Genomic DNA, 18663 nt, shown 5'->3' with positions numbered 1-18663 from the left:
AAAGACGCAGACTCATTCTCACTAAATACATCATAAAAATCATCCAAATAGTCAGGAACATCATGCGACTGGGGAGAGGTGGAGAAAATAGGAGCGTCACTAAGGGCACACTGACAACCCCAACTCACCACAGACACAGATTTCCAATCCAAAACTGGATTATGGATTTGCAACCAGGGAAACTCCAGAACGATGGTATCATGCAAATTATGCAACACCAAAAATCTGCAATTTTCTTGATGGTCTGGGGGCGACCCGCATTACCACCTGGGTCCAAAACTGAGGTTTATTCTTCGCCAAAGGAGTAGCATCAATACCCCTCAAAGGGATAGGCGTCCGCAGAGGTGTCATAGGAAACCCACAACGTTTAGCAAAATCCAAGTCCATCAGGTTCAGAGCTGCTCCCGAATCCACAAAAGCCTTAGCGGAAAATGTGGACAGGGAGCAGATCAGAGTAATTGCCAGAAGAAACTTAGGTTGAACACCACCCACAGCAAATGTGTGTGCAAAACGTTTCTCTCATTTAGGGCAGACAGAAATAATATGAGAGGCATCTCCACAGAAAAAACACAGCTTATTACGACTTCTGAACTCCTGACGTTGCGCCCTAGACGAAACTCTATCACATTGCATAGGTTCAGACATTTGTTCAACAGGTGGCATCACCTCTCATGCAGTTTTGCGTTCACGCAAACGCCGATCAATCTGAATGGCTAATGACATAGAATCGTCAAGACCAGAGGGAACAGGAAATCCCACCATAGTATCTTTTACGGTTTCTGACAAACCCTTCCGAAAGAGAGCTGCCAAGGCACCATCATTCCAGGTATTAAGGACCGCCCACTTTCGGAATTTTTGACAGTACAACTCTGCAGAATCCTGACTCTGGCTCAATGCCAACAGGGCCTTTTTAGCCTGATCAATAGCATTAGGTTCATCATACAACAACCCCAAGGCCTGAAAAAATGCGTTCACATCAGTCAGAGTAGGATCATCAGGTTTCAAAGAAAACGCCCAATCCTGGGGATCGCCGCGCAGCAAAGAGATGACAATTTTAACCTGCTGCGCGGAGCTCCCCGATGAGTTAGGCTTCAAGGCAAAAAATAATTTACAATTATTCTTAAAATTCAGAAATTTAGACCGATCCCCAAAAAACACATCAGGAGTAGGGATCTTTGGTTCAGCAGCATGTGAATGAGCAAGATAGGCGGAAATTCCCTGCACTTCAGCAGTAAGCTGCTCCACATGATCAGACAATTGCTTAATCTCCATTGAGAAAAAAATCCCCCTACGACCTCAGAGAAAGAGGAAAAATATACACAAAAAAAAATTCTGACACTTATTTTCTTTGTTTTTTTTTTACAATTTTATCCTGCCATTGAGTACCCTAGAACCAGCGGTATGGCTGGTGATTCTGTTATCAATGAGTCACCGGAGGAGGAGAAAACAAAAATACAAGCTAAGTCCAGAAAACCAGAGAGGTTGGTAGCTATCGGATTGCAGACCCCTGATCCTATACACCACAACTAACAGTAGCCGTGGGGGGTTCCTACGGTGCCCTAGACCCCTCGTCACAGCCGGAGAACTACATAAGCCTAAAGAAGGAAAGGGGAAATCTAAACTGCCCCAGAGCAGACCCCAATGCAATAGACAGCCCCCAACATGTATTGTCTGTGAAAAACAGATGAAAACACAAACACAGACAGAAAGACAGGCTGAGCAAACGATGGGGCCCAACTAACTAGATAGGACAGGACAGAAAAGATGCTGGCTGCAATCCGCAAAAAACCCTACCAAAAATGTCCTATCCGTCTGATAGGGAAAAAGGCCCTGAAGTCGCTAGACTTCAAAATCACTATATCAGCACTCAGGTATAATCTGAAAACAGAACAAAGAGATCAACTGATCAGAGACAAAAATGGAATTCAGCCAGTCCCAACCAGGATTGGCTGAATACAAACACTAAGGGAACCAGACAAAATCTCATGGAATAATAGCAGGGCAAAAACTTAGCTTTTAGTAGACAGGAACTAAACTGGATGCAAGAGCTCAGAGCAGAAAGGATCACCAGCAGCCCTGCAGGGCGTCGGCTGCCTTATATCCACTCAGAAATTCCAGATGTCCAATCACACTCGCCTGTTCAGATGACAGGTTCTTCCAATCCCAATCAATTTCACTACCTCTCTTCACCAGCAGAGGGAGTTCATCAGACATCAAAGGTGAAGGGGAAAATGAACTCACAACAGAAAACTGTGTGAGTAACAAATCTACTCACCCAGGATCTGGTTTTCTGTTCAGGGTAGAGGCGGTCAATTGTTCAGCCTGAGATGGAAGTCTAAGTGGTATATTATAACCCGCTGAAGGCCTCCAAGTTGTCGGAGAAGGGATTTCTATGTCTCCTCAGGTATTTTCTATATTATGGGTACCCATGCAATCAAGCATAATCAGAGAGACAGACTGCTCGTTGTATTTCCAAATACCGAATATACTCGTGTATAAGCCGACCCCCCCCTAATTTTGCCACAAAAAACTGGGAAAACTTATTGACTCATGTATAAGCCAAGGGTGATGCTGCACAAGGGTTAATGGTGGTCCAAAAAGATGCTCCATAGATAAATACCCCCCATAAAATGCTGCACAAGGGTTAATGGTGGTCCAAGAAGATGCTCCATAGATAAAAAAAAAACATATATTGCTGCACAAGGGTTAATGGTGGCCCAAGAAGATGCTCCATAGAATAAAAAAAAAACATATATTGGTGCACAAGGGTGGCCCAACAAGATGCTCCATAGATAAAAAAAAAACATGCTACTACACAAGGGTTAATGCTGGCCCAAGAAGATGCTCCATAAATACCCCCCATATGCTGCTGCACAAGGATTAATGTTGGCTCAAGAAGATGCTCCATAAATACTCCCCATATGCTGCTGCACAAGGGTTGATGCTGGCCCAAGAAGATGCTCTTTAAATACCCCCATATGCTGCTGCACAAGGGTTAATGCTGGCCCAAGAAGATGCTCCATAAATACCCCCATATGCTGCTGTACAAGGGTTAATGCTGGCCCAAGAAGATGCTCCATAAATACCCCCATATGCTGCTGTACAAGGGTTAATGCTGGCCCAAGAAGATGCTCCATAAATACCCCCCCATATGCTGCTGCTGCCGCTGTTGCAATTAAAAAAAATGATAATGACATACTCACCTCTCGTTGCTGGGGGCCAGGTGCCAGTGTCGCCGCTGGCTTAGGCCCCCAGCACTGGCGATACTTACCAGTCCCCGTTCCGTCGCTGAGCTTGGCTGTCTCCCGGGTCTCTGCAGTGACGTTCAGCAGAGGGTGTGCAATGACGTCACAGCCAGAGGACCCGGAGACAGGTGAATATTGCTCTGCCCCCTGTCATACTCACCCCCTCCTGGCGCACGGTCTTCTCTGCAGCCCCTGCTTCTCCCTCGATCGTCTTCTTTCTGCGTTCACTTCTGTCTCTGTAAAAACAATCCCCTTTAACCCCTTTCCGACATCAGGTGTAAATGTATGCTGATGTCGGACTCTCTCCCCTTTGATTTGGGCTCCGGTGCTGAGACATCTTTTCAGGCACGTCAGCTGTTTTGAACAGCTGACATGTGCCCCTAACAGCCTCTGACAGCGGCATTTATCTCACACTTCTGGACAGCACCAGAAATCCCACCCATCAGTGACCCTGTCACATGATCGCGGGTCATCGATGGGTAGGTATGACAACTAAAGGTCTCTAGCAGACCTCTATGGATGTCATTGCCAGCTTGCTATCAGCGCTGCGCGCTAACTGAAACCTTGTGACCCAAGGATCATCCTGCCGAACTCCCACTCGCCTTTTAACATGGGCAAAACACTACTCGGACAACACAGGGTGAGGGTAAAACAGTGGGGAAATGCTTTATTGAACCACAAAACAGGCAGGTAGCACATAAAACAGTCCCAGCAAAATACCCAAGATGGTGCACATTACAGTCTCACCCTTCCGCTGGCTCGCCGGGCTAATAGCAGCTGTGACTTCAGATCTTCCAGGGTCACTACCCCACCTGTGGCACACAGACAGAGAGGAGGTAACGACAAGCATAGGAAGATGACAATCCATTGAGTCCATACATGGTACAAGGCCAGTTGATCCAAGGATCACAACCTGGCTTCATCTTCCAGGGTTGACTACATCACCTGTGACACGCACACAGAGAGGAGGTGATAGCAAATGTAGGAAGACTACTGTTCATTGAGCCCATATAAGGTACAAGGCCAGTTGATCTGAGGATTACAACCTGGCATCTCCAAATGTATCCATGGTTCAGCAATAGTCAATGGAACAGATCTGTATTTTTCCAACTGAGGCTGAAAACCTCAAGGTTGTTTGCTGTAGAATGATAGATCCGTGTCCCTCGTGATGGAGCCATGATGTAAAATGTCTGCTGTCCTGTCTCTGGTCCTTTTGGGACGTATGGATGAATCTCTCTGGCTGTTTCTCCCTCAGTCTCATTATAGAGGCAGTATTTCAGCTGATGTTATTTGTGGATTTTTCTTGGCATCCCAATTTTCCTGGCATTTGTTAAAAATCACAGGTGAGGATCCTACCTTTAGTAGCCATTCAAACCCAATTGTGTCAACTTCTGTGCATGTTATCAGGCCAAAATCACTAGGGTATGTAAACTTTTGCTCAGGGTCATTTGAAAGTTTTTGGTTGTCTTTATGATTTAAAAAGAGAAAACACAGTAGTTTGACAATAAATGGTGTCATCCAACCACTAAACATGAGTGGAGAAAAAGTTTTGGTGTTATCATTCATATTCTCTGAAAAAAAATAAGAAAGCAAAAATTCTGCCAGGGTATGTAAACTTTTGAGCTTAACTGTTTATTCAAGCGAGACTAGACAAACAAAACCCTAAAATCATGTATCATGTTATCCGAAACAGTCAGAAAACTAGCCACATATTGGCAGACCCCAGACCTCAGACTATATACTGTGTAAGTTTATAAGCCCCTCCAGTGTCAGGAATAGATAGTATGTGACAATCCCGTATATACCGCTCAGGGAACACTTACCTCTCAGAGATAATTTCCATATTCATACTAAATAATGGCACAGATCCCCCAGACATTATGACTGCACATATCCCTAGTCTTTATACCGATATTGCACTCATTCCCTGACAGACCGCAGCATGGCCATTAGTTAGAAGCTGCTAATGATCTTTGGAGCAGGTAAGATTTCCCTGAGTGGTACATATTGGGCCGTCTGAAGACTGAGTTTAGTCTGGACAATTTGTCTGCACTACTAATTAAAAGCAGTTACATTACCAAACTAGGGCAGTCCTTATAGGAGAAAAACACAAGAATTATACTGTATTGTCACATACTATCTATTCCTGACACTGGAGTGGGTTATAAACTTACACAGCATATAGTCTGAGGTCTGGGATCTGCCAATATGTGGCTAGTTTTCTGACTGTTTCGGATAACATGATACAGGATTTTAGTTTTTTTGTCTAGTCTCACTTGAATATAGGTCAATATTAAATAAAGTCTCCTTATGAGTCGTCTTTGGAGAGGACGATGAAACGCATAGAAATGAGAGGCTTGGAGAGTGAGTGTGTATACGTCACCTCACCCTATATACTGAGATGTGGGATATATGTTTTTTCTATTAGTCACCTATTGACTAACCTTCAGGGGGTGAATTATTGGTATAGTTTTACATTTGGAAGTAATAAAGTTTAATTTTATCTTTTTGTCAGCAAACAAGAGGAATGACAAGAGAAAACCCCTTTAAGATGATGTAATTTTGGTTAAAATGATTCCAACATTCTGAACAAAAAAAGGCTTCTCCCCTAAGTGACGTCTCTGATGTTTATTAACAGTTGATTTCCGAGTAAAATATTTCCCACATTAAGAAAATGTAAAAGGTTTCTCCTCTGTGTGACTGCTCTGATGTCTTACAAAATGCTCTTTCCAGTTAAAATATTTCCCACATTCTGAACAGGAAAAAGGCTTCTCCCCTGTGTTTGCTCTCTGGTGACCATCAATATGCGTTTTCCAGATAAAACATTTCCCACATTCTAAACATGAAAAAGGCTTCTCCCCTGTGTGGGTTCTCTGGTGCTTAACTAAATCTGATTTCTGGATAAAACATTTCAAACATTCTGAACAGGAAAAAGGCTTCTCCCCTGTGTGAGTCCTCTGGTGCTTAACTAAATCTGATTTCTGGATAAAACATTTCAAACATTCTGAACAGGAAAAAGGCTTCTCCCCTGTGTGGGTTCTCTGGTGCTTAACTAAATCTGATTTCTGGATAAAACATTTCAAACATTCTGAACAGGAAAAAGGCTTCTCCCCTGTGTGAGTCCTCTGGTGCCTAACCAATTTTGAGTTATGATTAAAACATTTCTCACATTCTGAACATGAAAAAGGCTTCTCCCCTGTGTGAATTCTCTGGTGAGCATCAAGGTCTGATTTCTGAATAAAATATTTCTCACATTCTGAACAGGAAAAAGGCTTCTCCCCTGTGTGAGTCCTCTGGTGCCTAACCAATTTTGAGTTAAGATTAAAACATTTCCCACATTCTGAACATGAAAAAGGCTTCTCTCCTGTGTGAGTTCTCTGGTGAACAACAAGGTCTGATTTCTGATTAAAACATTTCTCACATTCTGAACAGAAAAAAGGCTTCTCCCCTGTGTGAATTCTCTGGTGAGTAACAAGTTCTGATTTCTGTTTAAAACATTTCCTACATTCTGAACATGAAAAAGGCTTCTCTCCTGTGTGAATTCTCTGGTGAACAACAAAGTCTGATTTCTGATTAAAACATTTCTCACATTCTGAACAAGAAAAAGGCTTCTCCCCTGTGTGAGCTCTCTGGTGCCTAACCAATTTTGAGTTAAGATTAAAACATTTCCCACATTCTGAACATGAAAAAGGCTTCTCCCCTGTGTGAGTTATTTGGTGTCTAACAAGATTCCATTTCTGGTTAAAACATTTTCCACATTCTGAACAGGAAAAGGGCTTCTCCCCTGTGTGAGTTCTCTGGTGAGTAACAAAACATGATTTCCGTGTAAAATATTTCCCACATTCTGAACATGAAAATGACTTCTTTACTTTAGAAGCAGTTTGTTTTTTAATGCCTCTTTTGTGACTTTGATTTTCCTTTATAATCGGTAATGAGTCAGAAGATGGCACCTGTTTCATAGAATCAAATGACAGATCTTTGCTGTGAATAGATGATGGTATATCTGGAGTAATAGCAATTACTTCAGTTGTATCTTGTAGGATCTCAAGATCATCTGATTTAAAAGTTGAAGATGTCAGCTGTCCCTCTGATCTCCTGGTACACTCATCTGCTAAGATAAAAAAAATATTACTTTTTAATAAAATATCCTTGAGTTTTATATTTTTGAACATTTCTGCTTAGCTTGCCATTTTTGTGGACAGTTTATGTAAAAAAACTTTAATTATTTACCAAGACAATGACAGTTCACAGTCTAATAGAAAACCTTGTTGGATGAACCAGTAGTGTGTGGTGTTCAACTGTTTGTTCATTCTGCCTCCCAAATATCAAATATAAAGAAACCAATCAATGTTATGTAGGTGAAAATAATACCAATTCTCATCTCACAAAAAACAAGTCCCCACTCAGGTCCATCATCTGTCAATGGAAAAAGAGGTTCCCACACTATTAGTGGCTCAAAGGCTGTTGAAAAGCAACAAGGTTTCTATAAACCAATCCAGCAAAATCCGCTCTCACTTCGGAGTCTTGCAGTGTGCGCAAACAACATTTAGGATCCCTGTATTTAGCAATATTATAGTGAGAAGAACCCACTTAATTTGCGGTGTCTCCTGGAGCACAATCTGGGCACTATGTGCTGGGTAAGAAAATGGCAAATGTGTAATTTTCACTCTCCAACATCCACTGCGTGTTAATTTCCAGAAAGTGGCTGTGGCGTCAAAATATTCACTCCTCCTAAGGATTATAACCCTCAGTGAATTAATTTATAAAATGGAATCACTTTATGGGGATTTCTACTATTCTGGTTTTCTGTCATTTAGTTATATTAGGGCTTCTGCATATGGTGTGTCCAATCTCACCTGGGATCTGTTCCTGCTGTCCAGCTGGAGTAATCTGCTCCCTACTTCAGCCAATGGGAAAGTACCACACCCTACTAAAGCTCAAAGCACATGGCCGGAATCTGCCAGATACAGCGCTGTTCTCCTCTGGTTCAGTCCTCTGTGCTCAGCTTGCGGCTTGTGCATTTGTTTCCTGCTGTGACCGTGGCGCGTTTACTGACTACTCTTGTGTCTTCTGATTCTGTATTCTGTCCTTCTGGTGCTGACCCAGCTACCTGACTATTCTTCTTGCCATCTAAAACCACAGAATAGCAGGTAACACCATGGTCCAAGTCAAGGGGTCCCTGTGTAAGTCCAGATTCCATGTGAGGATGTTAAAGGGCGTTAAGCAAGGCAATCCTTGGGATATGGAAAGCAGAGAAGATAGAATCATAGAATCATAGAGTTGGAAGGGACCTCCTGGGCCATCTGGTCCAACCCCCTGCTCAAAGCAGGATTCGCTAAATCATCCCAGTCAGATGTCTGTCCAGCCTCTGTTTGAAGACTTCCATTGAAGGAGAACTCACCACTTCTCGTGGCAGCCTGTTCCACTCATTGATCACTCTAACTATCAAAAAGTTTTTTCTAATATCTAATCTGTGTCTCCTCCCATTCAGTTTCATCCCATTGCTTCTAGTCTTTCCTTGTGCAAATGAGAATAAAGTTGATCCTTCTACAATGTGACAGCCCTTTAGATATTTGTAGACAGCTATTAGAGCCAAGAATGTTCATGGTGGACATCTTTTGAGCTGCCAGGTGACCACGAACAGTGCTCCGAATACATTGTGTCTGCAAACTATTCCAGCTCGATCTGCATTCAAATAGCTAAATGGCGCTCCTTCCCTTCTGAACACTGCCATGTGCCCAGACAGTAGTGTACAAACGTATGTAGGGTATAGTGCGAAGCTGGAAAATAATTTGTAAGATCCATTTGTTTCCTATTTGGCTACCAGCCTCGCTAAAGCTGAAAACTGGGGGCTGGTATTCTCAGACTTGTAAGGGGCCATGGATATTGACCCCCCAGGCTAAAAATAGCAGCCTGCAGCTGCCCAGAAAAGACGCATCTATTCGATGCGCCAATTCTGGTGCTTTGCCTGGGTCTTCCCACTTGCCTTATAGTGATGGCAAGTGGGGTTCATATTTGTGGGGTTGATATCACCCTTGTATTGACAGGTGACATCAAGCCCACAGCTTAGTAATGAAGAGGTGTCTAGAAGACACCTCTCCATTACTAATCCTATAGTTATATGGTAAATAAAGACACAGAATAAAGTCTTTTATTAGAAATAAAACAAAACGCAGTTTTTGTTTTTTACTAAAAAATAACAAACAGAATTCTCACGGTGATCTGCTGTGAAGTGACTTAGCTTGAACTGTGATGACCTCATCACTGACTTTTTCCCACCGTCCTGAGGTCACTGCAGTTCAGCCTGGCTGGAAACCTCGATGATGTCACTGCTGGTCAATGATGCTGCGCTTGCAGCAGCTCATTCACCAGTGGTTCTCTGCCTGCATGGTTGCATCTTGGCACCGTCCAGGGTGAAAACTAATTATCCCCCAGACATGGATTACGGCGTGTGACAGAGCGACAGACAGATATGGTATAGTGTTGTATTTTATTTTTATTGCAGAACGAGGTCTCCGGTGGAAATAGGCGTTAAGTGAGTATAACGGTGTTTGATATTTTTAAATAAAAAAGGAAAACTGTTTTGTTTTATTTCTAATAAAAGGCTTTATTGTGGCTGTGTCTTTATTTTCCGTGTAACCAGGGCCGGACTGGGAGTGAAATTCAGCCCTGGCATTTGTAAGACCACAGGCCCACGTCTTGTACCCTCTGTAATCTTGCTCTCTAGATCGTCTAATACAGGTCAGCGGCCTACAATCACAACGTTTAGTGTTGTGACCTGCAGGGCTGACAGCCACTGAATTATGGCCACTTTAGATGAGCCGATAATCATGAAATGTGGGATTGTAAGAGCGCGGCTTCCTGATTATCGGCTCATTTCAATAGGTCAGTAATCACCTGATGGAAGGAAAAATGATTATTAGTCACGGCTTAACAATCCAGGTTCTTGGTGGCACATTGCTCGGGGTAAACAGGACATGCGCTCCTGAGAACAGGACAGTCTACGTGCACAGAACATATTACCAGTCGCTGTGTGCACAGAGAAGTGGGTCCTCCTGTGTGAACAGGCCGTAGAGGACACTGACTGACGTGTATATGGCTGGTCGGTGGTCGTGGACATGCTGGAGCACAGGAATGACAGGAAAGTCTCAGTCAGACGGCCGTTTCTCACGTCCATGTTCTCTCTGTGGTTTTCATTATTTCTCTTCCATTATAGTCTATGGTGCTGCTCACAGGCTCATGTTCTTTGAGACTGTGTCTCCCCAAATAAAAATCAGAGACATTTTCATTTTTTATCGTTGTCACAGACACAGTCCCCTCCACAAGTCTCTGAACCTGCGCCGATCACAGGCCCCACATAGATCGCCCCAGTGCACACTCTGCGCGGATTAACACTGTGATGTACAGGAGAAGATTTTCATTCATTTAGTTTTTTCAAACGTGAAAATCACTAAAGTTCCCGTCTGGGGGCCGCACCCATCACCGGCCCATGTGTAGTGACTCATTAACCAGGTTATCGCTGCCTTGCCTTCCTTATAGAAGCGGCAGAGACTGGACAGATGGCTTTCATGCTGGGATGCCTGTATTTTGTGGCTGCAGAACCAAGGTAAGGGGATGTGCACACATCTTTGTCAGGCGGATTGAAGAAGCGCCACAAACCTGCCGCTAAACATGAACTTAGTGCACGGCAATGGAAAACCACATTGCTGTACCCGCTCCGTCTCTTACGTCTTTTATCTGCTTCAGTGCTTGGAAACTGAGGCCATTAATACAAGTAGCACATTCTGTCACCTGCAACTATAATAGAAACTATCGAGAAAAGACGCCGGTGGCACAAAAGACATGGCGCCTTCAGGTAAAAGACCGGAGACACTTTCCTGAAGCAGCTCTGCCCCCGTAAATAAAACTGTGTGCACATACCCTAGATACAAACACTAGGCTACAGCACCCTGCAAACGCTGAGTACAAGAATCATTCTAAGGCCGGGGTCACACTAGGGTGTGTGATGCGAGAAACAACACCCGGCACTGCAACCGGCACTTGGACCGGAGTGTGCGGCTACATGGATTTCTAAGGATTTATGAAAAATGTTGTCCCAAGCTTGCGACCTTTTATTTAATTCCAAAGGTGCATAAGGACCCCCTTAATCCACCTGGGAGGCCGATTATTGCAGCTAATGAAGGCCTTTGTGAAATAGCGTGTGATATTGTGGATCACTTTTTGAAACCTCTTGTGACACAACTGCCCTCTTTTATTAAAGACACTAACGCAGCTTAGGGTCATTTGGAGAGCATTCAACTTACTGAGGAAACGGTACTTGTCACCGCAGATATGGAGGCATTATATTCTTCTATCGGTCATTCAGACGGATTGAAGGCAGTAGAGAAATATTTGAGTCATAGTAACTTGAATGGAGATATGTCCTCCTTTATCTTGAAACTGTTGAGGTTTATCCTTACTCATAATGCCTTCACTTTCGATGGGAAGATATTTTTGCAGCAAAGAGGAACAGCAATGGGGGCCTCGTGCGCCCCCTCTTATGCAAATTTGTTTATGGGGGCCTGGGAATGGTCCATCTTCCAAGGTGAGGAGATCCCTAATGTTGATCGGGTCCACAACTGGATTCGTTATATCAATGATATTTTGTTCATCTGGGAGGGTCCAGTTGTGGACCTTGAGACATTTATGAATGCACTTAATGATAACGATCAAAATATCAGACTCTCTTATAAATTTGGACGAAAGATCGATTTCTTGGATTTATCCATTTCAGTGCTCCCTGATGGAAGTTTGTCTACCACGGTTTTTCGTAAACCAACATCAACTAATTCCTTACTGCATGCGTCCTCCGCTCATCCTAAATCAACAATTCAAGGCATACCAATTGGCTAGTTTCTGTGTATCAGGAGGATTTGTTCGGAAGATCCTCAGTTTGAGGAACAATCCAGTATTCTTAAAAAACGGTTCCAAGATCGAAGATACGGCCACCGGGCCATTCAAAGGGGATATAATAGAGCCAAAAATACGCCAAGAGAATCACTTCTTCACAAAAATCAGCCCCTGGTGTCGTGTGATGAGGGGGGCAAGCAGGTAAGGTTTATTACCAATTATAACAATTATAACCAATTATAAGGTGGCCGGAATTGAGAGGGATTATTGACAAACACTGGAAAATCCTTCTCACTGATCCCATTCTTAAACAATGCTTGCCAGATGCACCATCTTTTGTGGCAAGAAGGGCCCCCAACCTGCGGGATATATTGGTCCACAGTGCATATGACCCCAAAAGAAAAGAAAAAAATAAGAAAAACTCAGAACGTAAGGTGTTTTTCCCTTGCGGGTTTTGCAAGGGTTGTGCTAATATGAAAAAGGGCTTTAGTTTCTCTAACTTTGACCAGTCTAGAAAATTTGACATTATGGTCAATATCACCTGTTCATATAAGGGGGTTGTGTATTATGCAGAGTGTCCCTGTGGAAAAATTTGCATAGGTATGCAGTCATGAGCTCAAAGTTCGTGACCGTGAGCACTGTTTAGACATTCAGAAAGCTAAAACAGCCACTGTCATCAGCTCTCTAAAGACCCTTCCTAGGCATTTCAGGAAGTACCATCAATGTAATTCTAGACTGTTTAAGGTGAAGGGGATTGATATGGTGTTATGTGTTATGATGAGTCACCAAAGGAGGAAAAAACAAAATACTAGCTAAGTCCAGAAAAACCAGAGAGGTTGGCAGCTATCGGATTGCAGACCCCTGAACCTATCCACAACAACTAGCAGTAGCCGTGGGGGGTTCCTACGGTGCCCTAGACCCCTCGATCACAGCCGGAGAACTACATAGCCTAAAGACAGAAAGGGAAATCTAAACTGCCCCAGAGCAGACCCCAAAGCAATAGGCAGCCCCCAACATATAATGACGGTGAAGCAAGATGAAAACACTAACACAGATAGAAAGATAGGTTGAGCAAATGATGGGGCCCAAGCTAACTAAATAGGACAGGATAGGAAAGCCGCTGTCTGCCATCCGCAAAAACCCTATCCAAAATGTGCCAACCGACTGATAGGAAAACAGGCCCTGAAGTCGCTAGGCTTCAAAAGACTATATCAGCACTCAGGTATATTCTGAAGACAGAGCAAAAGATCAACAGATCAGAGACAAAAATGGAATTCAGCTCACCCCCGGCCGGGGATGGCAGAACTCCCAAAAAACAAGGCAAAACAAAAACAAAACTAAAGTGTACAAAGCAGAGCAGAAAAACTTAGCTTTGAGACGCAGGAATCAGACTGGTCTCCAAGAATCCAGCAGGATCACCAGCAAGGCAGAAGGGCGTCGGCTGCCTTATATCCAGTTGTCAATTCCAGCCATCCAGTCATCATCTAGCTGCCCAGGTGTTTGGTAATCAGTCTCACTACCTTCCTTCACCAGAGGAGGGAGTTCATCAGACCTCACCAGTGAAGGGAAAAATGAACTCACAACAGGTGACCCTTGGCCCTAGAGGGGGGGATGTGTCTAAAATACTGGCCAAAAAAGAATGTCAATGGATTTATAGGCTGGGGACCCTCACACCCCAGGGTCTAGATGAAAGCTCTGGCTTTAGCGCTTATCTCTGATAACTTTAGGGGTGGTTACTTTGAGGGTAGGGGGTTTTAATGTGTCAATTAGTTTGTGTGTCTCTCTTTAATTGTATTTATTTTTATGTTTAGTACTCCTGCCTCCACTCCTGTTCATATCGCAGAATGATGTACATCTTTCCTCAGATGGGATCATGAAGAGGATTTTTTACGATGGGGTTTCGTTGTCCTGCACTAATAGATGGATGGATGCCATTATGGATATGAGATTACCATGAGATCTTGTGTTATGCTGTTTTTGGTTGACACCGCAGCAGTGACGCCTTGTGTGACATTATCATCTCTTGTGCTTTGCACTTGAGTGGTGATGTTGCTGAGTGATACCGCTATGCGATATTAATAATACCATTCTAGTACGGCATTCAAATATTATGTAGATTTTTTGATATTGTCTTGTCAGTTAAATACTATAATCAAAAGTCTGATATTGCTGAGGAATATTATCATGTGATATTAATAACAAATTTATTGGTTAATCCTAGTACAGCGTATAAACGTTATATATACTTTTTTGATATTGACAGGGCATTGGAATATCATAATCAAGTTCATGTTTGCACTAGATATGAATATTTAGACATAGCTCTTTTATCGATTTACTGATTGATACTTTAATTGCACCGTCACTTTATTATAGCTATGTATTCACTAATATGATATGATGGAATTGTGGTCGTGTTATTTCATGCCCACCCATTTGTGGTAGCACGCATGCGTGGTATACGGGGACGGTGGAAAATGCAAAGCGGTCTGTTCATGAATTAGGTGCGCACATCTCCACATAGGACCTGGCGATGCCTTATCATGTGACCGCAAAGTATTATTCCCATTGGACTCTACGTCCCACGTGATGCAGCGCATGCATCATAAACACCTCAGTATTGGGATTTGAGCAGGACCTTTGGTGTTCATCGCACGCAGGCGCAGCTGATCATTTGGTATAGTGACTATAGACCTATGCTGCGCAGGCGCCACCACTGATCCCCCACAACGGTACAATTGTTTTCTGCGCAGGCGCCAGTAGAGATCTATTATGGTGGACATAGTGAACGCAGGTTTGCGCAACTTTTAATGATTATGCACACGTGGTACTGGTATATAAATCGGATCTCCCCCTGCCCTGACACGCCTCCCGAAGAAGCAGTGCGAAACGCGCGTCGGGGTCGAGGGACGTCCAGGCATCTCCACCCGCATTTACAGGTATAGAATTGTCTAGCCTTTATTATATTCACCGGCATTAATTTTACCTCAATTGAGGTTCATTTTTGGGATAATTGGATATAGCTGCTTTTATGCAGCAATGAAATGTCATAATACAAATGATGTGGCCAGCAAATGTTTTACCATTGCAAGATGATGATCTGTAGGATATCAGATGCATTGTTCTTTTACCCCCTTACTTTTTCTTTGGTGAATTTTGGTGTTTGGTGTTTGGTGTTATGTTCCATCACTTTTCATGTGTATATATTTTTGTGTCTTTTTGTGCAATAAAATATAAATTTTTAACAAGTATACACTATTGTGTGGGGTCAACATTTGTTGTTACCACAAAAGTAATAATATGATTCTGTGGTGTATTATTTATGCATGGATTCATGCTTTTTGCGCCAATTTTGTGATTGTATGGACTTCTAAGGGCCAATGCAGACGGCCATATATATTCCCTGATCTGAGAGAATCGGCCAATTCTACTGTACAGCTGACACTTGGATCAGGATCTGACCCGAGTGTCAGCACAGTGTGGTCCGATTGTCTAGGATGAGAAAATCAGAGAACACTGAGGAAAAGATGGAGAACAAACGCTTCTCCATTGTGTCATCGGAGTGCAGTTTGGTGTTTTCCACGCACTCATTGTATTGCATTACTGAGCGTGATCGGAATATCATACGTTAACAATATATAACATATAACGTATGTTCCAACCCCATGGATAGAGACAAACACCTTGGTCGCCTCAGAAAGACCTTTTTGAGTCAGGGCTACCATCCAAGAACAATTGAAAACCAAATTACAAGAGCCACCAGAATATCAAGGAATCACCTGCCACATTACAAAGCTAAAGAAGAGAATAACCGGGAGCCTCTAGTGGTCACCTACAACCCAAATCTGGAGGAGCTAAGGGGAGCGGCACGGAAATTACAACCTTTACTACAAAAAGATGCCTGATTACAATCCATGTTTCCAGACCCCCCACTACTGTGTTTTAGGCAGCCCCCAAATCTAAGAAGCGTCATTGTCAGAAGCTCCCTGTCCTCAACAGCTGCAGGAACCTTTCCTTGCAACCAGAAAAAATGTAAAGCCTGTCCATTTATAATAACCACGGGCAAGATAAAGATCCCCACCTCACATCAGGACTACAAGATCCCAGGTACTTTCACCTGCATCACATCTAATGGGGTGTACTTAATTATTTGTACTAAATGTCCAACTGGGGGTCTGTATGTGGGGGAGAGCGGGCAAAAACTGAGAATAAGGATGAATTCTCATCGCCACACAATAAGAGAAAAAAGAAGGGATCTACCTGTGGCAAACATTTTTGTATCCCCGGTCATAGCATGATGGACATTAAATTACTTGTATTAAATGGTAACTTCAACTCTCAGAGAGACAGGAGGGTCTGGGAGTATAAATTTGTGACATCTTTTGACACACTCAGTGCAGGAATGAATGTGTCACATGGATTTATGTCTTTTTACATCAATTAAGGAATTTGCTCTTCAGACCTTCTGGGGTCATCACACAACACAGAACTAGACCCCAATCAGAGGGCAATAAAACTTTCACACTCCTTATCTATGAACTCTTCCAATATTTATGTTTATACCTCTCCCATAATGACAATTCTGCTAAATGTTACTTGTCTTATCTATCTGCATTATTTCTGTTTTGTTTTGTGTATAAATGTATGATTTTTCAGATGTTGTATTAGTATATCCTGATGAGGAGACCTGAGGAGTCTCAAAAGCTTGCAATGTGTTACCATCTTTTCAGTTAGCCATTAAAAGGTATCAACCACTGAGGACTCTCAATTCTGAATATTCTTCTATCTACTGGCTAACAAGGTACAAAGATATACATCTTTCCTGTATCAAAGTGATTTGAACAGTTTTGGGTGGAGGAGAATGTTGTGGTCTAGAGGCAAAATGGTGATCATGGTAATACGGCCGGACTACACCACCGATAAAGCAGCCACAGCCGGTGACTGAGAGGAATCTGTGACTTCTCTGCATTCAGTGGTTACTACTCACCTGGGTAGTCATATGTGGGAATCTCCTCTTTACACCACTCATCACCCCTCACATATGTCTCTGTAGTATTAATATGGGTCAGATCTTCACCCTGAAACAAATATTGTAAAAGTCACCGACAGATGGAGAAGTCCCATCTATGATCAGCTCTAATCCTGCCATCTCCACCGTTCTCATCACACAAGTATAAAACATATAATACTGGTGGATAAAACAAGACTGAGCACAAGACCTTCACAGCCATCTACACATCATAGGGGAGATCTCCTGACACCTTCTCTCCATCTACCTGATGATCCTGAGGAGCACTGGGATCTTCTTGTTTACAGTCCTGTGGAAGAAGAGGACGGGGACATCTCTCTGGTGTTGTCCTCTTACTGGATAGATCTGGAGGAAACACATACAGGGACTGAATTCATTCTCTACATACAGATAATTATAGGCTGTGTGTATTTAGTCCTATCTATTACCTGGTGATGTGAGGGGCTGGGGAAGCTCCATTATGACGTCCTTGTACAGATCTCTGTGTCCTTCTAAATACTCCCACTCCTCCATGGAGAAATAGACAGCGACATCCTGACACCTTATAGGAACCTGACACATACAATGATACCGTCATCCCCCCGATCCCTTCTTCATAGTGTTACTGTATAATGTCCCAGCATTCCCAGCAATGTCACCTCTCCAGTCAGCAGCTCAATCATCTTGTAGATGAGTTCTAGGATCTTCTGGTCATTGATGTCCTCATGGATCAGGGGGTGAGGTGGAGGCCCCGTGATTGGGCTCAGGGGTCTTCCCCATCCCTCAGACACAGGGTCCTGACAGCGATCACTAGAGGTCTTCTTCACCACTGTGTATTCCTGGTTATGGAGAGACACATTAATAAATTTCACTACAGACATTCCCAGAGTCCTCACCTCTCCAGTTCTGTCCATCTGTTATTCCCGTAGATAAGAATGATGTAATGTGACGTCATCAGAATCTCTCACCTCTCCAGTGAGATGGAAGAGGATCTCTAGGGTGAGGTGTAATATCCTCTCCACCATCTTGTCTCTGTCCATATTCATCCTTGATGGGTAAATCAGGAAAATTCTCTTCTGTAGAAGATCTTCACTGAGAGGATCCGATATTGTAGAGACCTGAATGAGAAGAAGATGATCCGATGTAACATCATAAGAATCCTGTGTAATAATACAATTACTGGAGATAATAAGGGAAACTTATGAGGAGATTTATTATCTTACAGGGTTTAGTTTTCTTCCCTGACATCTACTAATAAAACTTATATATTTAGGCCACAGACAACAAGCAGTTTCCTCCTCGGAGTCGGCAACTGAACACGTTCCTCATAGACTCATCTTCCATAACGCTAATTCTCGTCTCATTACCGACACTGGAATCGGCATTAGCAATACTGCAGGAGATATTCATTACACGCGACATGAGAAATAACTCCTTCATGATGAGGACGACATCTTCATCTTCTACTGCGGCTCTAGAGACAGATTTGGCCAGAGTCGGTCACTGCCTCCATCCCCACCG

The 18663-nt window shown here is 43.1% G+C and overlaps 1 protein-coding gene across 1 annotated transcript; it reads right to left on the bottom strand.

The window, feature by feature from the left end:
• Positions 1 to 5858: 5858 nt before the first annotated feature.
• LOC141076806 (uncharacterized) lies at positions 5859 to 17283 on the bottom strand. Its single transcript, XM_073564115.1, has 3 exons — positions 17254 to 17283; positions 17122 to 17212; positions 5859 to 7353 (listed from the first exon to the last, which is right to left on the bottom strand). Exons 1-3 carry the CDS (start codon positions 17281 to 17283, stop codon positions 5912 to 5914), a joined length of 1563 nt encoding a protein of 520 aa, XP_073420216.1. The 3' UTR covers positions 5859 to 5911.
• Positions 17284 to 18663: the final 1380 nt, after the last annotated feature.

This window comes from Dendrobates tinctorius, unplaced genomic scaffold (genome assembly GCF_039654945.1).
Source record: "Dendrobates tinctorius isolate UK_male_01 unplaced genomic scaffold, ASM3965494v1 ptg000430l, whole genome shotgun sequence".
Lineage (NCBI taxonomy): Eukaryota > Metazoa > Chordata > Amphibia > Anura > Dendrobatidae > Dendrobates > Dendrobates tinctorius.
Note: the sequence above shows the minus strand (reverse complement) of the source record. Positions and strands in the feature narration are given on the sequence as shown.